Below are 15,629 nucleotides of genomic sequence, written 5' to 3' on the forward strand. Positions count from 1 at the left end.
CTTCTTATCTGTCTTTATTTTTTACTTGTTTATTTGATTTTTATTTGATAAGAACATTTGTATATAGAAAGTAATAATAAATATAAAGAATTTAAATGCCAAGGATTCATTAAAATATCAAGGCAGCCATACATTTTTATGTCCTAATAGCCTACTCATTATTCTGAAAATAGTGATATCATAAATACAACATCGTTTTCAAATAAATAAATAAATACATAACAATAATAATATAATATGCATATAAATATATATATATATATATATATATATATTTTTTTTCTCTCTAAATACAATTCTATGTAAGCGCTTCCATGTGCGCTTTGAAAAACTACATTTCCCATAAACCTTTGCAACAAGAATGGCGAGTTAAAAAGTTGCCCTGAGTTGTTATTACTCGAAAGTGGATCTTATAAAGAGAAAGGGACTAGATAGAAATATATATATATATATAAATCAAAACACATCAATTTGACTTTCAAATATACCGAGTAAGATTTTAACTGAAGTTCTTCTGAATTTTGAGGTGATGTCGTGTTTTTTTTATTTTATTGTGTAACTTCGATTGTCCAGCAGTTTTCGTGTCTGTGTATCTCCTGGGTCAATGAAGTTTCGTGTGTCCACACAGTAGAGCAAACGTATAGATTAAAACATGTCTTATAAACCAGTAACACACGTGCTTTTTGATATGGACGGATTATTATTAGGTGGGTGAGAATCTTGTTAAAAAAAAAGATTGTTTTAACTAAATCAGCGCTTGTCTTTTTGTTTGCATTGAACAAAATCCGAAAGACAGTACGTATTCATCAAGTATGTTGCTAATAGTTTAAACGATTTTTTATATATTTATGTAATCAAAATGTCCCTTTCAATGTCAGTTGCACGTTTATAATAGTCAACTTACACATTTGATTTGGCAGGTTAACGTTACCACTCTGAAGCAAAGGATAGCGTAGTAATACTCATCAGTTTCTTCATTATAATAAGTCAATAATTGATTGCCCTTTTGTACCGTTCCGTCAACTTGCTCTGCACTATTGCCTGTTTTTATTTGTATATCTCTTGCAGATACAGAGAGGTTGTACTCGGTGTCATACCAGGAGGTCTGTGACAGGTTCAATAAGCAGTATACATGGGAAGTGAAGTCCTCTGTGATGGGGAAAAAGGCTTTGGAGGCTGCCAGGATCATAAGAGACAAAATTGAACTCCCCATAACCCCCGAAGAGCTCCTGGAGGAGACTAGAAAAATCCAGGAGCGATTATTCCACACAGCCTCTCTGTTGCCAGGTAATTTTTATGTAAGATTGGAACTGAAAGTTGATTTTGAAACAAAAGGTGACAGAGAGATGCATCATCTATTTTAGAGCATATTTTCCTCAAGTCACTTAGAATAAAATAAGCTGGTACAAGGTCAGGTCACACGGCTTGGTTATTAATTTTGAGGTGTGTTCATACTTGTAGTTCGATTCTCTTGGCTCCTTTTTTGGTTCACACTGTCATTTTTAATACCGAACCTAAAGATAAAAAAAAAAGAAAAAGAAAAGCTTTTATGATGTATTGTGTGACGGAACTTACCAAAGATGCCTTTGGTCTGTTTTGCGTTCATATTTCAGTTGAACCGCACCAGAGTTTTTTTATTTGGTGCGAATCAGGGTTTGGATAGCAGCTTTCACACTTATTCAAATGAACCACACCAGCAGAGCAACCACAGTTTGTTCTTATCTAACCAATCCTGCCAAGTGTGAACACACCATAAGTGACAATTTTCTGATGTTTTTTTCAGGTGTAGCAAAGATTGTCAATCATCTCCACAAGCATGGCATTCCTATTGCTGTTGGCACGAGCTCAGCAGGTCTGACCTTTGAGATGAAGACTAGTCGTCATAAAGAGTTCTTCAGCCTCTTCAGTCACATTGTCCTTGGAGATGATCCTGAAGTAAAAAATGGCAAGCCACACCCTGACATTTTTGTGGTGTGTGCCAAAAGATTCTCTCCCCCTGCCAACCCTGAACAGGTAGGAGTGAAACTACACTGACACTATTCTATTCTATTCTATTCTATTCTATTCTATTCTATTCTTGTTTGTTGGCTGTCACCTCTTTTTGATCAAGTACAAACAGTGGCGGCTATTGAAAAGGTAATTCCTTAGCAAAAGTGGATTTGTACATGAAGAGCATACCTAAACAGTTTGCTGGCATTCTGAAGTATGATGATATGCGTAATTAAAGTTTCAGGCTTCCCAACAATAGAACACATTTTCTGCCAATATTAAAATGAAAAGGCAAACGTGAAAAATAAACTGCAAATAGAGTTTTTACAAAGATTTGTTTTAATGCTCGTGCAATAATAGTGACACAATTCAGATTAAAATGTAATGTTTATTTTTTATTTTATTTCACAGTTATCGTTTTCATTTTCATTTTCATTTTCAAAGTCAACCTGAATGCAAATTATAGTGGGCGAACACCACAAGCCAGACTGTCCAAGCGTCAAACCCATTTATCAGCCTGAGTCACGGGCATCTTCAGTTGCCAGATAAACTGTTCAGCGTAAGTAGGCCATGTCACTAACTTAGACTTAGACCACAATCGATAAGGTTCATTCATTTATTAGCCTATTTTGTGATGTTAACCCCTTGACCCCTTTTCTTTGATGAAAAAGTTACATTATTTGAAACAGATATTATGCATTACTGTTCAAAAGTTTGGGGTCAGTAAGATTTTCTTTTTGAAAGAAATGAATACCTTTATTGTTTAAATTAAGTGGATAATGCTCCTTCCTTCATCTTTTAATTTGTCCTGCAAGTCAGCAACTAATTCCATATAAGATTTTAAAGTTTAAACCCAACTGTGAGATGAGAGAATAAGCAAACCATTGAACCTCCATTTGTTTCTCTTCTTGGTCAGACATGCACATATGACCTAAAATCAAAATCTTGAGTAATTGAACATTTTACCTCGATTACGATTAATGAACAATTACTTTTTGTTTTGTTTTTTGCCCTTATAGTTCATTGACAAGGTTTTGTACTGTAAATATGCACAGCTATTAAAGGTGGGATATTCTTTCTAATGAAAGAGTGCATTACTTATCTTTGTGATTTAAAAATAATTGAAGGAACAAACTTTGATGTTGGCTTGCGAAAAACTGTAACCTTGAACTGGGCCTCGAACTCAGGTCGCCTTGTGCAGAGCTACTGCAAATGTCATAGCGCTGCTCACAGTGCTATTGCCCCGACAGAACAGCTAATTTTAAGCAGTTATTTTGTCTATGGGTCATAACATTTCTTGATTTCTGCTCAGATACAGATAAATTAGTACAGTACATTTATTTGAATGCATTAATGAGAGAGCGATTGCCAAAGCGATTGCTTTGAATTAGTCATACCATCTCTTTATTAATTGTGAAGTTGTGGGTTGTAGTTACTTCAAAAGTAGAAAAATATACCGGTACTTTAACTGTTGAGTTTCTAAGCTACTTTAGTGATAAATTTGTCAAGTCACATATAGTGCTTTTTACAATACAGATTGTTTCAAAGCAGCTTTACAGAGAGTTCAATTACATGACAGCGTTGACAATAAGTTTCTGCGCTCCTGAATGTTTCTCTGTGCGTGATCTTCACGTGATGTGCGAGCTACTGTCTGTATGAATGTGTGTTTGCCACACTAGTTCAATATAATGATACACATCCAATGGTCTAAATCGCTTGAATGTTCAAACTGGCAAGCCTCAAAACACCTACAACTGACAAACTTTAGTGTGGATGCAAGCGAAAGTAATCTGGCTTCAGGGCTCGCTTGCTGTCTGTATGTGTGTAGCAGCGCATAAGAATGGCGATTAACTTACCTGTACAATTACCTGTGTAAAACATGCAATTACCCTAGCAATACATAGCATTCAGATTATATAAACAAAGATAACTGCTCCTTAATCTATCCGTGTGCCTGCAAACTGCACTTGATGTGCGAGCTACTGTGAGATGACTCTGTGTTTGAGTTCTGCTCCATATTGCTTCCATGCCACTGACCTGTCACATGATGGAGTCACATGAATAGGCGGTAGTATGTTTTTAAGGGAAAGTATATAAAAAACAACGGAATAACTGACATGGAACAGTTACATCAGTTAGAGGTTCTGCATTTAGTTTTCGATTACTTTTCGATTAATCGTTCAGTCCGACATGTATACCAAAGTGCTGGAAATTTGTGAACTACAAAACCGAATGTTTGAGTTCTCTATGTCTTACATGCCTTGTAGATGGTAGTATTAAAATGCAAATGATAGTGTCTTTAATTCATTCGGAAATCTGTATAATGAACAGTTTAAAGCCGCTTGTCTGTTTGTGGCAAGCTGCTCATTTTTGTTCTTTATTTACCTCACATGACGCTTGCTGACAAAGTCTAGGAAATAATAAAACACAAATGGGGATTAACTAGATGCATGTTTCATTTTATTCTGCCATGAAACCCCTCCCTTTAAAATGGTACAAATAAGCATTGAAAGGTGCCAGGATGAAGATACAGGACTATTAATTGACTTGTTTCTTTTGTCCTTGAGGGACTAATATTTGCCTCTTCAGGAAGGAGTTTTTTATTTTTATTTTGTTCTTGGATCAACTTCCTCCTGCACTATAAAGCCCTTAATAAGAGAGTGAATGAGGACCTGAGTTCAAAATGGAAAACACAGAGGGCGTACTAGAAGACCCATCTGCCTGTTTATGTATGCTGCTGAAGTATTCAGTATATGTTTTTCTCTGTGATATTTTTTATAAAAACACAAAAGGACAATTTTTTTAATACAAAATTTGCCAACTATTCAGCAATTTAAACAGCTTTAATATGAGTCTCAATTCTCATATCACTTCACCACCCCAACCACCAATCCTCACAAAATATTAAACACTACAGAAAGTGAATGGGCAATAACATAAACATCAAAAGTAATTGTTATCAAAAAAAAATCACATTTTGTAATTTTTTTTTTTTTTTTTTTTTTTTTTTTTTGTATCTGGCTGCTTTTTGTTGTTTGGTTTGGATTCTTTATTGAATAACTTAAAAAATACATCGAATAATACATAGCTAGGCCTACACCATTGTTTTACTCTGTCATACTACTTTCCATGGTTTTCCAGATATAATTTGTTCACAATTCATGAATTTTCTATGGTGCCCTGCCCTGGCTATTTGAGATGGACACCCAGGTGGATGTGAGTTTGGAAAATACTGATTTAGTACTGAACTTCACATACCATTGTTAGGGGTATAATGATTAATTTGTTGTTGATGCATTGATGAAAAACGTACCGGTTATAGGGCTGGGTGATATGGCCAAAAAAACATATCTCTGTTTTTTTTGTTAAATGGTAACATATCTCGGTACTTTCTAGGTTTTTCTGTTTGGATAAAGAAAATCTGTATTTATAAAGAAATTAAAAAAAATTCACACCCTGCCCAATGATATCATACAAACAATGTTGATATTGAAGTATATGGAAACAAATAATGAATGTAATGTAGGCTATGGAATATATTATGTGCAAAAAGGTGGTTAAAATCACATTACATTCTAACATTGTAACATTACAATCTAAAAACAAAAATAATGCTTTTGTTTTTAAATTGACTAAAGGCTAAACTAAAAAATGAAAATAAAAACAAAAGCACAAACTAATTATATTAGCCTGCATTTGATTACCCCATTATAAATAGTCACTTTCATAAAATATTTATATGTTTACAATTCCACTTCCACATATGGCACATTTACTGTCTTCAACAACAAATATTTTAGCAATATGTATATTTGAGTCAGAATTATTATTCTATTCTATTGTGCTCCGTCTTTTTGGCACCACGCGCCAAAAAGCGGCGGCGCTCATTCACGGAAGCTTGAATTTTAGCGGAGATTCACTTGCAGAAGGCTCGTCCTCTCCTGACAGTGAAATGGACATATTTGTTTGACTCTCTAACATTTACAGATGGAGAATATACCTGTGAAATGTAAGTGAAGCACTGAGGAAGCACCACATCTCAAACGCATTCAACAGTGCAAGTATTTATCTGTCAGTCAGATACAATAATCTGTCTGAGTATCTGACTGGGCAAGCTGCTTTAAACTTGTTAACTATCTTACCAGTTATTTTGAAGCCCTTAATATAAGCTTGTGTCATGTATAGGACAAATTGTACTATGTACTTTCACTGCAGCAGCTCACACTGCGTCCTCGGCTATTTTTCAGATGTGCTCGTATCAAACTACTGTATCGATATAAACGGTATTGCCTCATTCCATATCGTTTAAAACAAAAAAAATCAATATATTGTACAACTCGATATACCGCCCAGCCCTACTCGGTTACCAACGTAACCTCGGTTCCCTGAGAGTAGGGAACGAGTATTGCGTAGCTAAACGCAGTGAGGAAACTCCTTTCCTCAAGAATATTGAAGCCTATATTTAAAATGCAGTGCAGCTGCACAGCAAGCACCGTCAGAGCAACTAGCTCACCGATGGGCTGTGCTGCAGCAACTGCACATCCTATGGTGAAGTGGCTCTGACGCTCAAACCAATGAGACCCGGGTGCGTCAGAGCCCGCCACAATGGGCGTGGCTTATAACTATAAAAGCCCACCATTTGCCATAAAATCAGGTTAAATCGACTGAAGCAAAAGACACCTTGACATATTGGAATAGTGTGGCAGGCTACGCAATACTCGTTCCCTACTCTCAGGGAACCGAGGTTACATTAGTAACCAAGTACGTTCCCTTTCGAGAATGGTCAATTCGTATTGCGTAGCTATAAGCAGTGGGGACGCAATGTAAAAAGCCACACTATGGCAACTGACTCTGCTGTGAACTGGTGCCTATGGCATAAGCCAGAGATTCACAGTACAACATGAGCTACTAGTAAATGTTCCCAAAAAGGGAAAAAAAAACTCAAACGGGGACCAGACCTGAGTAGGGGCCTTATGATATAACACTTACTACAGAACACATTGTGCTTATGACAGTAATTGTGTAAGACTGAAAAAAGGCCAGACTACTGTCAGACCAGTCTGGTTAAACGGAGAGAACCCGAGCTTGTAAGCAGGGTACCTACAAATTATCAAATCTGAAAAACGTGGAGGGCGAGGACCACCCGGCCGATGCACATATGTCTTCAATTGGTACACCACTAGACCAGGCCCACAAAGAGGCCGTTCCCCTTGTGGTGTGTGCTCGGGTGCTCAGGTGCCTATGGGACATTCCTGACCCAGAGAGGCATAAGCCAGAGAGATGGCGTCCACTATCCATCTGGATAATCTCTGCTTTGTGACCGGTAAACCCTTGGTGCGGCCACCGAAGCACACAACTAGCTGTTCTGACTGCCTGAACTGTGCAGAATGCTCTAGGTAGATTTTGAGAGCTCTGCCTGGACAGAGGAAATTGACCTCCCCGTCGTTTCCCAAGGGGGGGGGAGAGCTGATAACGTGATAACCACCTTGGGTATTGCTGGGGGAACTTTCTCTATGGCCCCTTTTGCTAGTAAGCTTATCAATTTGGTGCGAAGCACGTGAGCCACGTCGCTTCTCACCGAAGTCTCGATGACCTCCTGAAAACGTGGGGGTCTGCGATCGAATTGGAGCAAGTAGCCTCGCTTTATAGTGTTTAAAACCCAGTTCGACACTTCGGGGATGGCCTGCCTGGGCCCGTGTGGCTAGGGATTGAATGAAAATTGGTGGTGGGCCGCCTAACATGGGGGACCTGATACCTGTGTGTTGTGTTTTGTGCACACATTCATATCGGGGCTGGCTTACCAGGCCTCGGCCCGAATGGATAGAGATAGAGTTACACCTGGGGATGGGCCGCCTAGTGAAGGGGGACCCAGTTACCCGGGTGTTGTGTGCTTGAAACATACTCTTTTTGTGCTTTATTTGGGTCACTGTAAAAACAGTGTTTGTTTGCAGGGTCGCGTGCAGCGCAACAAGGAGTAGTAGCAAAAAAACGAAATACTTTACTTTTCAAAATGGCCACTACTGTAATGGGCACTACTTAATGTAAGATATTGAATGTAATCAGTATGAAGAGTGGAATCAGGTGTACTAAGTTTAATTTTTCTAAATCAAATGGTTCAAAAGTTATAACCTTTAGAAATTAAATTTTTAAACTGGTGGTGGCACTATAGAGTTGGTCCTAGAGACTCCAAAATTGGTCCAGTTTCATGACTCTACAGTTGTGCCAAATTTCATCATTTTCCCACTTACGGTTCATAGGGCTGCCATTGACTCCCATTTGGGAAAAATAATAATAAAGTAAACTAACAGATACAATAGGGGCTATCCCCTTCGGGGCTTGGCCCCTAATTAATTAATACTAATTAAACCCAATGTAACGCTACTATTGAAATTGATTTCTAGACATCGTAATGTTATTTACATTTTTTTCCTAAAATTGTTATTGTACATATATCTGATTTAGCATTTTATTAGCAACCTCCTTGTGTTTCCTCATATTTAAACTCTTGTGAAACTAGAGGTCACCCTGTTGTGCTAAAACAAGGTAAATATTAATGGGAATATACTTTAGAGATATTTTACTCGTCAAAAAATTCTAGGGGTGCCAATAATTGTGGCCAACGTGTATTGGAGAAAAACATTTATTTCATATAAAAGTAAATTTAATTTATTTACCCCCCCCAAATTTTTTGAATGATAGATCAAAAGGATAAACAATGCAGATTTATTTTTTACAGTCATTTTTGATCATGGATTTCATGTGATTTCTAATTGTAATGGTGATATTATGATAACTAAGTTTCACCCGACAAAGTTTGCATGTGACATGCAATGCAATGCAAATGGTTGATTAATTTGATCAAATTTGATTCAATTTTGTAAGATCATTGTAACGCAGTTCGTTGTTGTGGGAAGAAGGAGGCGGGAACCGGCTAACATTCATACTTTGATAATAAAATAAACAAATACAAAACGAAAGTAAAAGACAGCAGCCCCTCACGGATGACTGCTGTCACATATAATAAAACAATCAAAACACAAGTCCAGGTCAGGTCCTCTCTCGTTCTCCACTGTCTTTGCTCCTCCTTTTATGCTTCTGCTCCTCCGTGAGAGATACGAGACCGGTGCGTCGCGCAGGTGTCACTCATCAGTAATCACGCCACTGGCCTCGCGCCATTCTCTCAAGGCCCTCGGCCTTGTCCTGCTCGCCACTATCCTTTTGACCAAAGTAATTCCAAACTTTGCTGCGCCTAGAGGCAGGCGATGACATTCTTAGGATTTATCATGGATTCACGGCATTTTACAAAGCAACATGTAGCAAAATTCTAATAGTATTTTTATTTGTCTAATAATTATTACATATCTATTAACTATTCATAAACACCCCTAATTTGTTCACCCTCATATTGTTCTTAACCTCTGTGGCTTACTTTCTTCTGTGGAATAAAAAGATGTTTCGAATTATTATTAATATTTTTTTCTTTGTTGTCTACACAATGGCATCCGACGTAGTTTAGGAAACATTCTTCAGAATAGGAGATAATGAAATAGATCTGAGGAAATTATGACAGTGTTTTAATTTATAGATGAACTATGCCTTTAATGATGAAAGGCCTATAGACTGTTTCAAATATCTGCACTACATCTCCCATCATCCTCATTGGCTCCCACCTGCACGTCATTCCATAATCATACACAACTGCACCTCATCATCACCCTCATCACTGCCACTCTTTATACATACACTTCACCACAGCTCATTGTCTGGTCTTGTTTGTATGAAGAGGACGATCTCCCTGTCTCCATTCTCTCCAGTGTTTCTCCTCCAGCGTCTCCGTGTCTATCGTGATCCCTGTGTTCTATGTCCACATCTTCCATCCAGTCTTCTACCGAACTTCACACCTGTAAGTAGAACCATTCTATTCATCACCAGCACTCCGCTCTCCAAAGTATCATTGCACTTACCACTTACCTGAATTCAGTTCATCCGCTCAGTTGACATGATACAGACTGACAGCAATATGGGCATCCTCCTCGTTCCCCTAGACTCTGCCAATCTGCTTCTTTCCATCTCCCAGGACCACTGCCTGATCGAGGCATACACAGAGAAGTTCCTCGACCTCGTTCACCAGGTGTCCATCTTTTGGATTGGTCTGGATGAACATCCTGTGGTTGAGTGGATTGTCCTACACCCTGGAAGAAGCAGATTCAGATTCCCTTTCCATCCCCGCCGCCGTTGCAGAGCCTAGTCCCAAGATGGCCGCTGCTGTTCTAGAGCCCTCTGCCAAGATGGCCGCCACCACGCCAGAGCCCTCTGCCAAGATGGCCGCCACCGCACCTGAGCCCTCGTCTGAGATGGCCACCGCTCTTGAGCCTCCAGCTAAGATGGCCGCCACCCAGCCTGAATCTCCAGTCTCCGTTCTCATCCCGAGTCCTGAGGTGACTCCAGTCTCTGTCCTCGTCCTGAGCCCAGAAGTGACTCCAGTTTCCGTCCTCATCCAGAGTCTAGTGGGGTCTCCAGTCTCTGTCCCTGTCCAGAGTCCATTCCAGCGACGCCTGGAGCTCTCCAATAAAAAATTTTGGGGGGGAGGCATATACCCATACTGCCGGCTCTGCCCTGGTCTCCCGAGCTGCCGGCTCCGCCCTGGCCGCCTGAACCAGCACTGCCCTGGAGGCTTCCTGCACCTCGTCAGCCTCAGGCAACCCCTGGGATGTTACACGACGCAAGGCTGCCAGGAGGGGGGGCTTCTGTCACAGATCTGCACTACATCTCCCATCACCCTCCTTGGCTCCCACCTGCACGTCATTCCATAATCACACACACCTGCACCTCATCACTTCCACTATTTATACACACACTTCACCACAGCTCATTGTCCGGTCTCGTTTGTATGAAGAGGACTATCTCCCTGTCTCCAGCGATCCTTCTCCACTCCAGCCTCTTGTCTCCATTCTCTCCAGTGTTTCTCCTCCAGCGTCTCCGTGTCTACTGTGATCCATCCAGTCTTCCACCGAACTCCACTCCTGTAAGGAGAACCATTCTATTCATCACCAGCACTCCGCTCTCCAAAGTATCATTGCACTTACCACTTACCTGTATTCAGTTCATCCGCTCAGTTGTTGTCTCAATAAACTCCCTGTTAACGTCAAACTTCTTCTCTTGAGTTTGACTCCGTAACAGGCTGCTGGCATTCCAGCATTAATGGGTTTATTTACTCTAGCACAAATTACCTGAGAACTCAAGTATGCTTAAGTGACACCAGTGATTGATCATAAAAACAATGATCAGTCATTATCATGCATGACGTAACTTTGAACCTAATTCAAAGTTCAGTAATAGGGAACTGCTATAAGCAAATGTGTCAAAGGGAAGTTCATTTTTAGCTTTGTTTGTGATTGGTTATGGAGTAATTATTTCTTGTGAAAATAAATTCTTCATGCCTTAAAATAGCTTGACTAACTCTACACCCTTGTTTCATTTCGTATACACCGATATATGAATATGCAAATTAGCCCCGCCTCCACTCAATCACACGAGCTCAGAGATCCACTTGGTCAACTTTACTGAAGTAAACACTGCACAATGCTATTGCTCTTTACAACATCGGGCATGTTGTGAATTCTTTCCCTTTAAGTATTAAGTTGGCTACGTGTGTGAAGTTTTAAGTTGCGTTGTATGCAAATAACGTAGTGCAGCGTTTTCAGCACGTATGGACTAAGTGTAATTGCCTATTCAATAAGCTACTCCAGTTGAGCGATCATATCATGTGCACACTCCTTCTATGTATATTGTTAATAACACAGATTGTCACACTGTATCCCAACTGCGCTAAGTTAGACCATGTTTGTAATGTAGTTGATGTTTAGCTATTTTTCTAAGTGTAATTTGATCCTGCTGCACAGTGTAGAGTGGCACATTCTGGTTAGGTCACTAAACAAGATGTTGTCTCTAAAAGCAGTTCATCTCCCAGGGAGTTTGAATCCTGAAGCGAACCATCTTGTGAGGCACAGGCTGAGGTCTGGAGGTTGCACCCTTGAGTTGTCAACTTGTTTCTTGACTTGTTTGCATACAGTGAGATGACACAGTATCCCCTCTCATTTGCTCTGTCTCCCTCAGTGCCTCTGGAAATAGGTGCTTTGGCACAGGTGTGGTCTAAGGCCAGTATATGCCGTTCTACAGGTGAGCTTACTTCTGGCTATTCTTTGGAGAGTTTGAGGGGGGAAGGTCTCGCTTGTGGTTTTCGGATCTGGTCTCTCTTCTGGAGAAACCTCACTGAAGAATCTCAGCCATGGCAGACCATCTCTCTCAGGTTCGGGGTTTGTGATAGCACCCCTGTCCAGGGATTTGGAGACTCTGAACCTCTGAAACTTGAACGGGCACTTTGATAGATACAGGCTTTTCATTGATTGCTGAGACCATCCCAAGTTCTCCTCTATGAAGCATCTCAATGCTTTGAAGTGGTGCTTATGTTCTGGTGTAGACAACGCAGAGATGATCTTGGTTTTGCAGGCTTTTTCTGTGAGCCCTTGATGTTTGGATTGTGCTCCTAGTCCTTAGACTGTAAAAGATGGATGACGCCCCTTCACTCTCTTCCATTGGTGAAAAGTGAAGTCACCAAAGTCCTAATATGGCACTGGCATCTTGCGCTGATTTTGGACCTGATTCTGCACAGTAGTGAACACGGGACCCGAGTCTGCGCAGTAGTGAGCATGAAGTGGTCCCGCCCACACTCTTGCAGAAACAGTTAATACAAAGTTTACTGCAGAGCAACTCATCGTGTCAGTGAAATAAACAGTAGTGGACATGTAGAAATTAAAGTTGAAGCTCCAGTCTCCTCCCGAAAATCCTCAAAAAAGTCAGTTGGTGCCTCAGTGACTACTTCGTTTAGAGAAGCTGTCAATCACAGCTCAATCATGACGTCACATTCCCGTTTTTATACCATCAAATAACTAACTTAGACCAAACTTATGAAAAAAAATTAAAACTTACATCAGCGTGATAAAAACTACCTAAAATGACAGAAAACATCAAAAAAAAAAAAAAAGTGATTACATTTTTTACATTTTTAATCTCCAGGCTAAGAAAACCATGCCCAGAGAACGACTCGTTTTCGCAAATGACAAGGAGTAGTTAAATAACATTTGTGGCGCTAACACTGGATCGCGCAACTTAAATATGCATTTGAAGAGTACAAAATGTTGTTCAGTGCCAGGTTGTGTAAAAACACAGTCGCTGCATAACCTTCTTTCTGACGTTGGATTTGCAGAGAGACTGTAATTAAAAAAAATATGTTGTGCCTTCTATATTGGATCCGACAGGAACGGTGCAACACACTTATGTGAGTAAAAAAAAGTCACTATTGTTAAAGATCTTTTGATATTGATACGTGTCTAACCAAAATCACCAGTGTCCAGTGATGTCTGATATGTAATGTTTCATGTACAGTCAGATGTTTTTGCCTCAAAATCATTTATTGCTGTTTATGTGTCAGTAAATCAAACCAGTGACTAAATGGTCAACTTCACATTGTTTCTCTTAGTAGGATTAAAATAATATGTTATTTAAACTGTGAATAAATTATACATAGAAAGTGATAAAATAACTCATACTTTACAATCCCTGAAGCTGTCAATCACACAGCGTGAGTTTATCAGTGACTGAGTTCTTGACTCTCGCCAAGACTCCCATAATAAATCAACAAATCTCTTATCACAAATCTCTACATCATGTTTGTACTGTTAGCTATGATGAAAGCATTTTTGAGTGCAGAAATCGAGATGCAATGACAAGATCACTGCATTCATCAACATGTCTGTGATCGGCTACAATGCTAATCTTTGCAACCTTTTATTAGCCTGGCAAGCCAGACCCACATCAAGATGTTAGGTCTGGAAACTCACCATTGGCAGGGCTCAATCCGAGGGGCGGGATAAACGGTTGTCTTTCAAATTTCCTCTGCACGAGCACTACAACCAACCAGAGCGTTTTCCCACCAGCGGAGCTAGTTGATAGATTAAACTTTTGCCGTATCTGGTCGGCAAAACTACGAATACATCTTCCTTTTTTAAGAATGACTTCAGTGCTATTCTTTGTTCTTTTCTCAACAAAGACTCCAAGTCCCCCAGAGTCGCGGCCAAAGCCGATTCGAAAGACCGCTGTTTGCCAGCAGCAGCAATTCTTTGTCTTCAGGGAATTCATGCGGAACCGTCACAACGCTGTCATCATTATGTTAAGCCCGCCCACCGATCCTATACACGATGTGATTGGCCTGACTAGAGTTCGGTTTTTCCAGCTCGAAAGTCAACGGAGAGTTGCTAGACTACCCTGGCTGGCTGCAAATTACATTTTGCTGCCGCTAGGGTGCGTCTAGATTTCTAGGCCAACCTTTCATGCCACGATCTAAATATTATGCTATAGATCTAAATATAATGCAATAATCAACACTTTTCATGACTAGTTAACCTTGAGAGCTGTAATAATAAAAAATAAAAAAACTTGCTAAAGGTTTTCGTGAGAGTTCCAAATGCAATATTTAACTATTTCATAAACAAAGATGTAAGCCAATCATAATAGTGGGCGTTTACACTGTGTCTCACAGCAGACACGCCCCTTCAAACAGAGCGTTTAAATCAGAGGGCTAAAATCAAGATAGGAAAATTGCCTTTTATTTCTAAATTATGACATTTTTTTATAAAAAAATCATACTAACATTATAAGTGCACTCCAGAAATAATTTAAAATAATAAAATAATGCAGTTCATGACCCCTTTAAAACCGCCATCTCTCCCGGTAAGATATGAAAGTGCCGCTAAGAGGGAATCTACAGAGTGATCAAGGGAGTAACAAATGATGCTGCATCACATGCCTGCCTTGAAGTGAACTGTGAGTTCCAACTTTGTGAGCTCTGTTTGTGTGCGTAAATTAAAGAAAGAGAGGAGTGGAACAATGAAACAGCAGTGGAAGAAGATGGGCATTCAGAATAAGAAAGGATCCAAGAGACTGAGAAAAGGACATAGAAAAAGTGAAGGAGAGTGACCATTCATGATCATGCACCATGCATTCTTATCCTTTTCAAAATGGTTGCAGAAAAAAAAAGAGAAATATATATATATATGCAGAAGCATCTGTTTCTTTCTTTTTTTGTCTCTTTTTCCATATCCCTATGATAACTTTATATTAAAGAGATCATTCATCATTTATTCACACTCATGTAATTCCAAATGCGTATCATTTTCTTTAAACTGTTGATCACGAAAGATGCATATGAATATATGCATAGCCTCTGTGCTGGTAATTTATGCAATGCTTACATTTGGTTCAATAAATAATAGTTTGTCATTCTTGTTTTTCTTGTCAAAGATACATTGAGGTGTCGCAGTACACTGTTACATTTAATAAATATTGATATCATGTTAATACTACAGATAATATTGTAAATAATCAAGCTCCAGTAACTGGTTCACACTCCAATATAGTAGGCGGTGGTATTGCACCTTAACACTGGTTGCCACCTATAATAAAGTGAAAAAAAAAAAAAGAAAAAAAAATGCAGTGTGTTGCTACAACTGCTACACAATATTTTGTCGGGGAACATGGCAGGCGAAAGCTAGACACTATCTACACCACAAAAGTTAACCCAA

At 39.4% G+C, this 15,629-nt stretch overlaps 2 protein-coding genes across 2 annotated transcripts in view; both read left to right on the plus strand.

Annotated features, from left to right (window-relative positions):
• Positions 1-453: 453 nt before the first annotated feature.
• The window catches only part of pudp (pseudouridine 5'-phosphatase), a 33,835-nt gene continuing 18,659 nt past the window's right edge, over positions 454-15,629 (plus strand). Inside the window, exons 1-3 of the mRNA XM_082164063.1 lie at positions 454-707; positions 1,069-1,287; positions 1,784-2,013. Of these exons, the coding sequence (XP_082020189.1) occupies positions 653-707; positions 1,069-1,287; positions 1,784-2,013 (504 nt within the window). The 5' untranslated portion in view covers positions 454-652. The remainder of the gene's footprint in view (positions 708-1,068; positions 1,288-1,783; positions 2,014-15,629) is intronic.
• LOC309494633 (uncharacterized protein) lies at positions 2,027-15,034 on the plus strand. Its single transcript, XM_082164066.1, has 2 exons — positions 2,027-2,548; positions 9,804-15,034. Exon 2 carries the CDS (start codon positions 10,146-10,148, stop codon positions 10,800-10,802), a length of 657 nt encoding a protein of 218 aa, XP_082020192.1. The 5' UTR covers positions 2,027-2,548; positions 9,804-10,145; the 3' UTR covers positions 10,803-15,034.

The sequence above is a fragment of the Leuciscus leuciscus genome (genome assembly GCF_965113295.1).
Source record: "Leuciscus leuciscus genome assembly, chromosome: 3".
In the NCBI taxonomy this organism is placed as follows: Eukaryota; Metazoa; Chordata; class Actinopteri; order Cypriniformes; family Leuciscidae; genus Leuciscus; species Leuciscus leuciscus.

Bases quoted from the DNA above. Each gene is read 5' to 3' on its own strand.
- LOC309494633 (XM_082164066.1), top strand. From the start codon at position 10,146: ATGAACATCCTGTGGTTGAGTGGATTGTCCTACACCCTGGAAGAAGCA.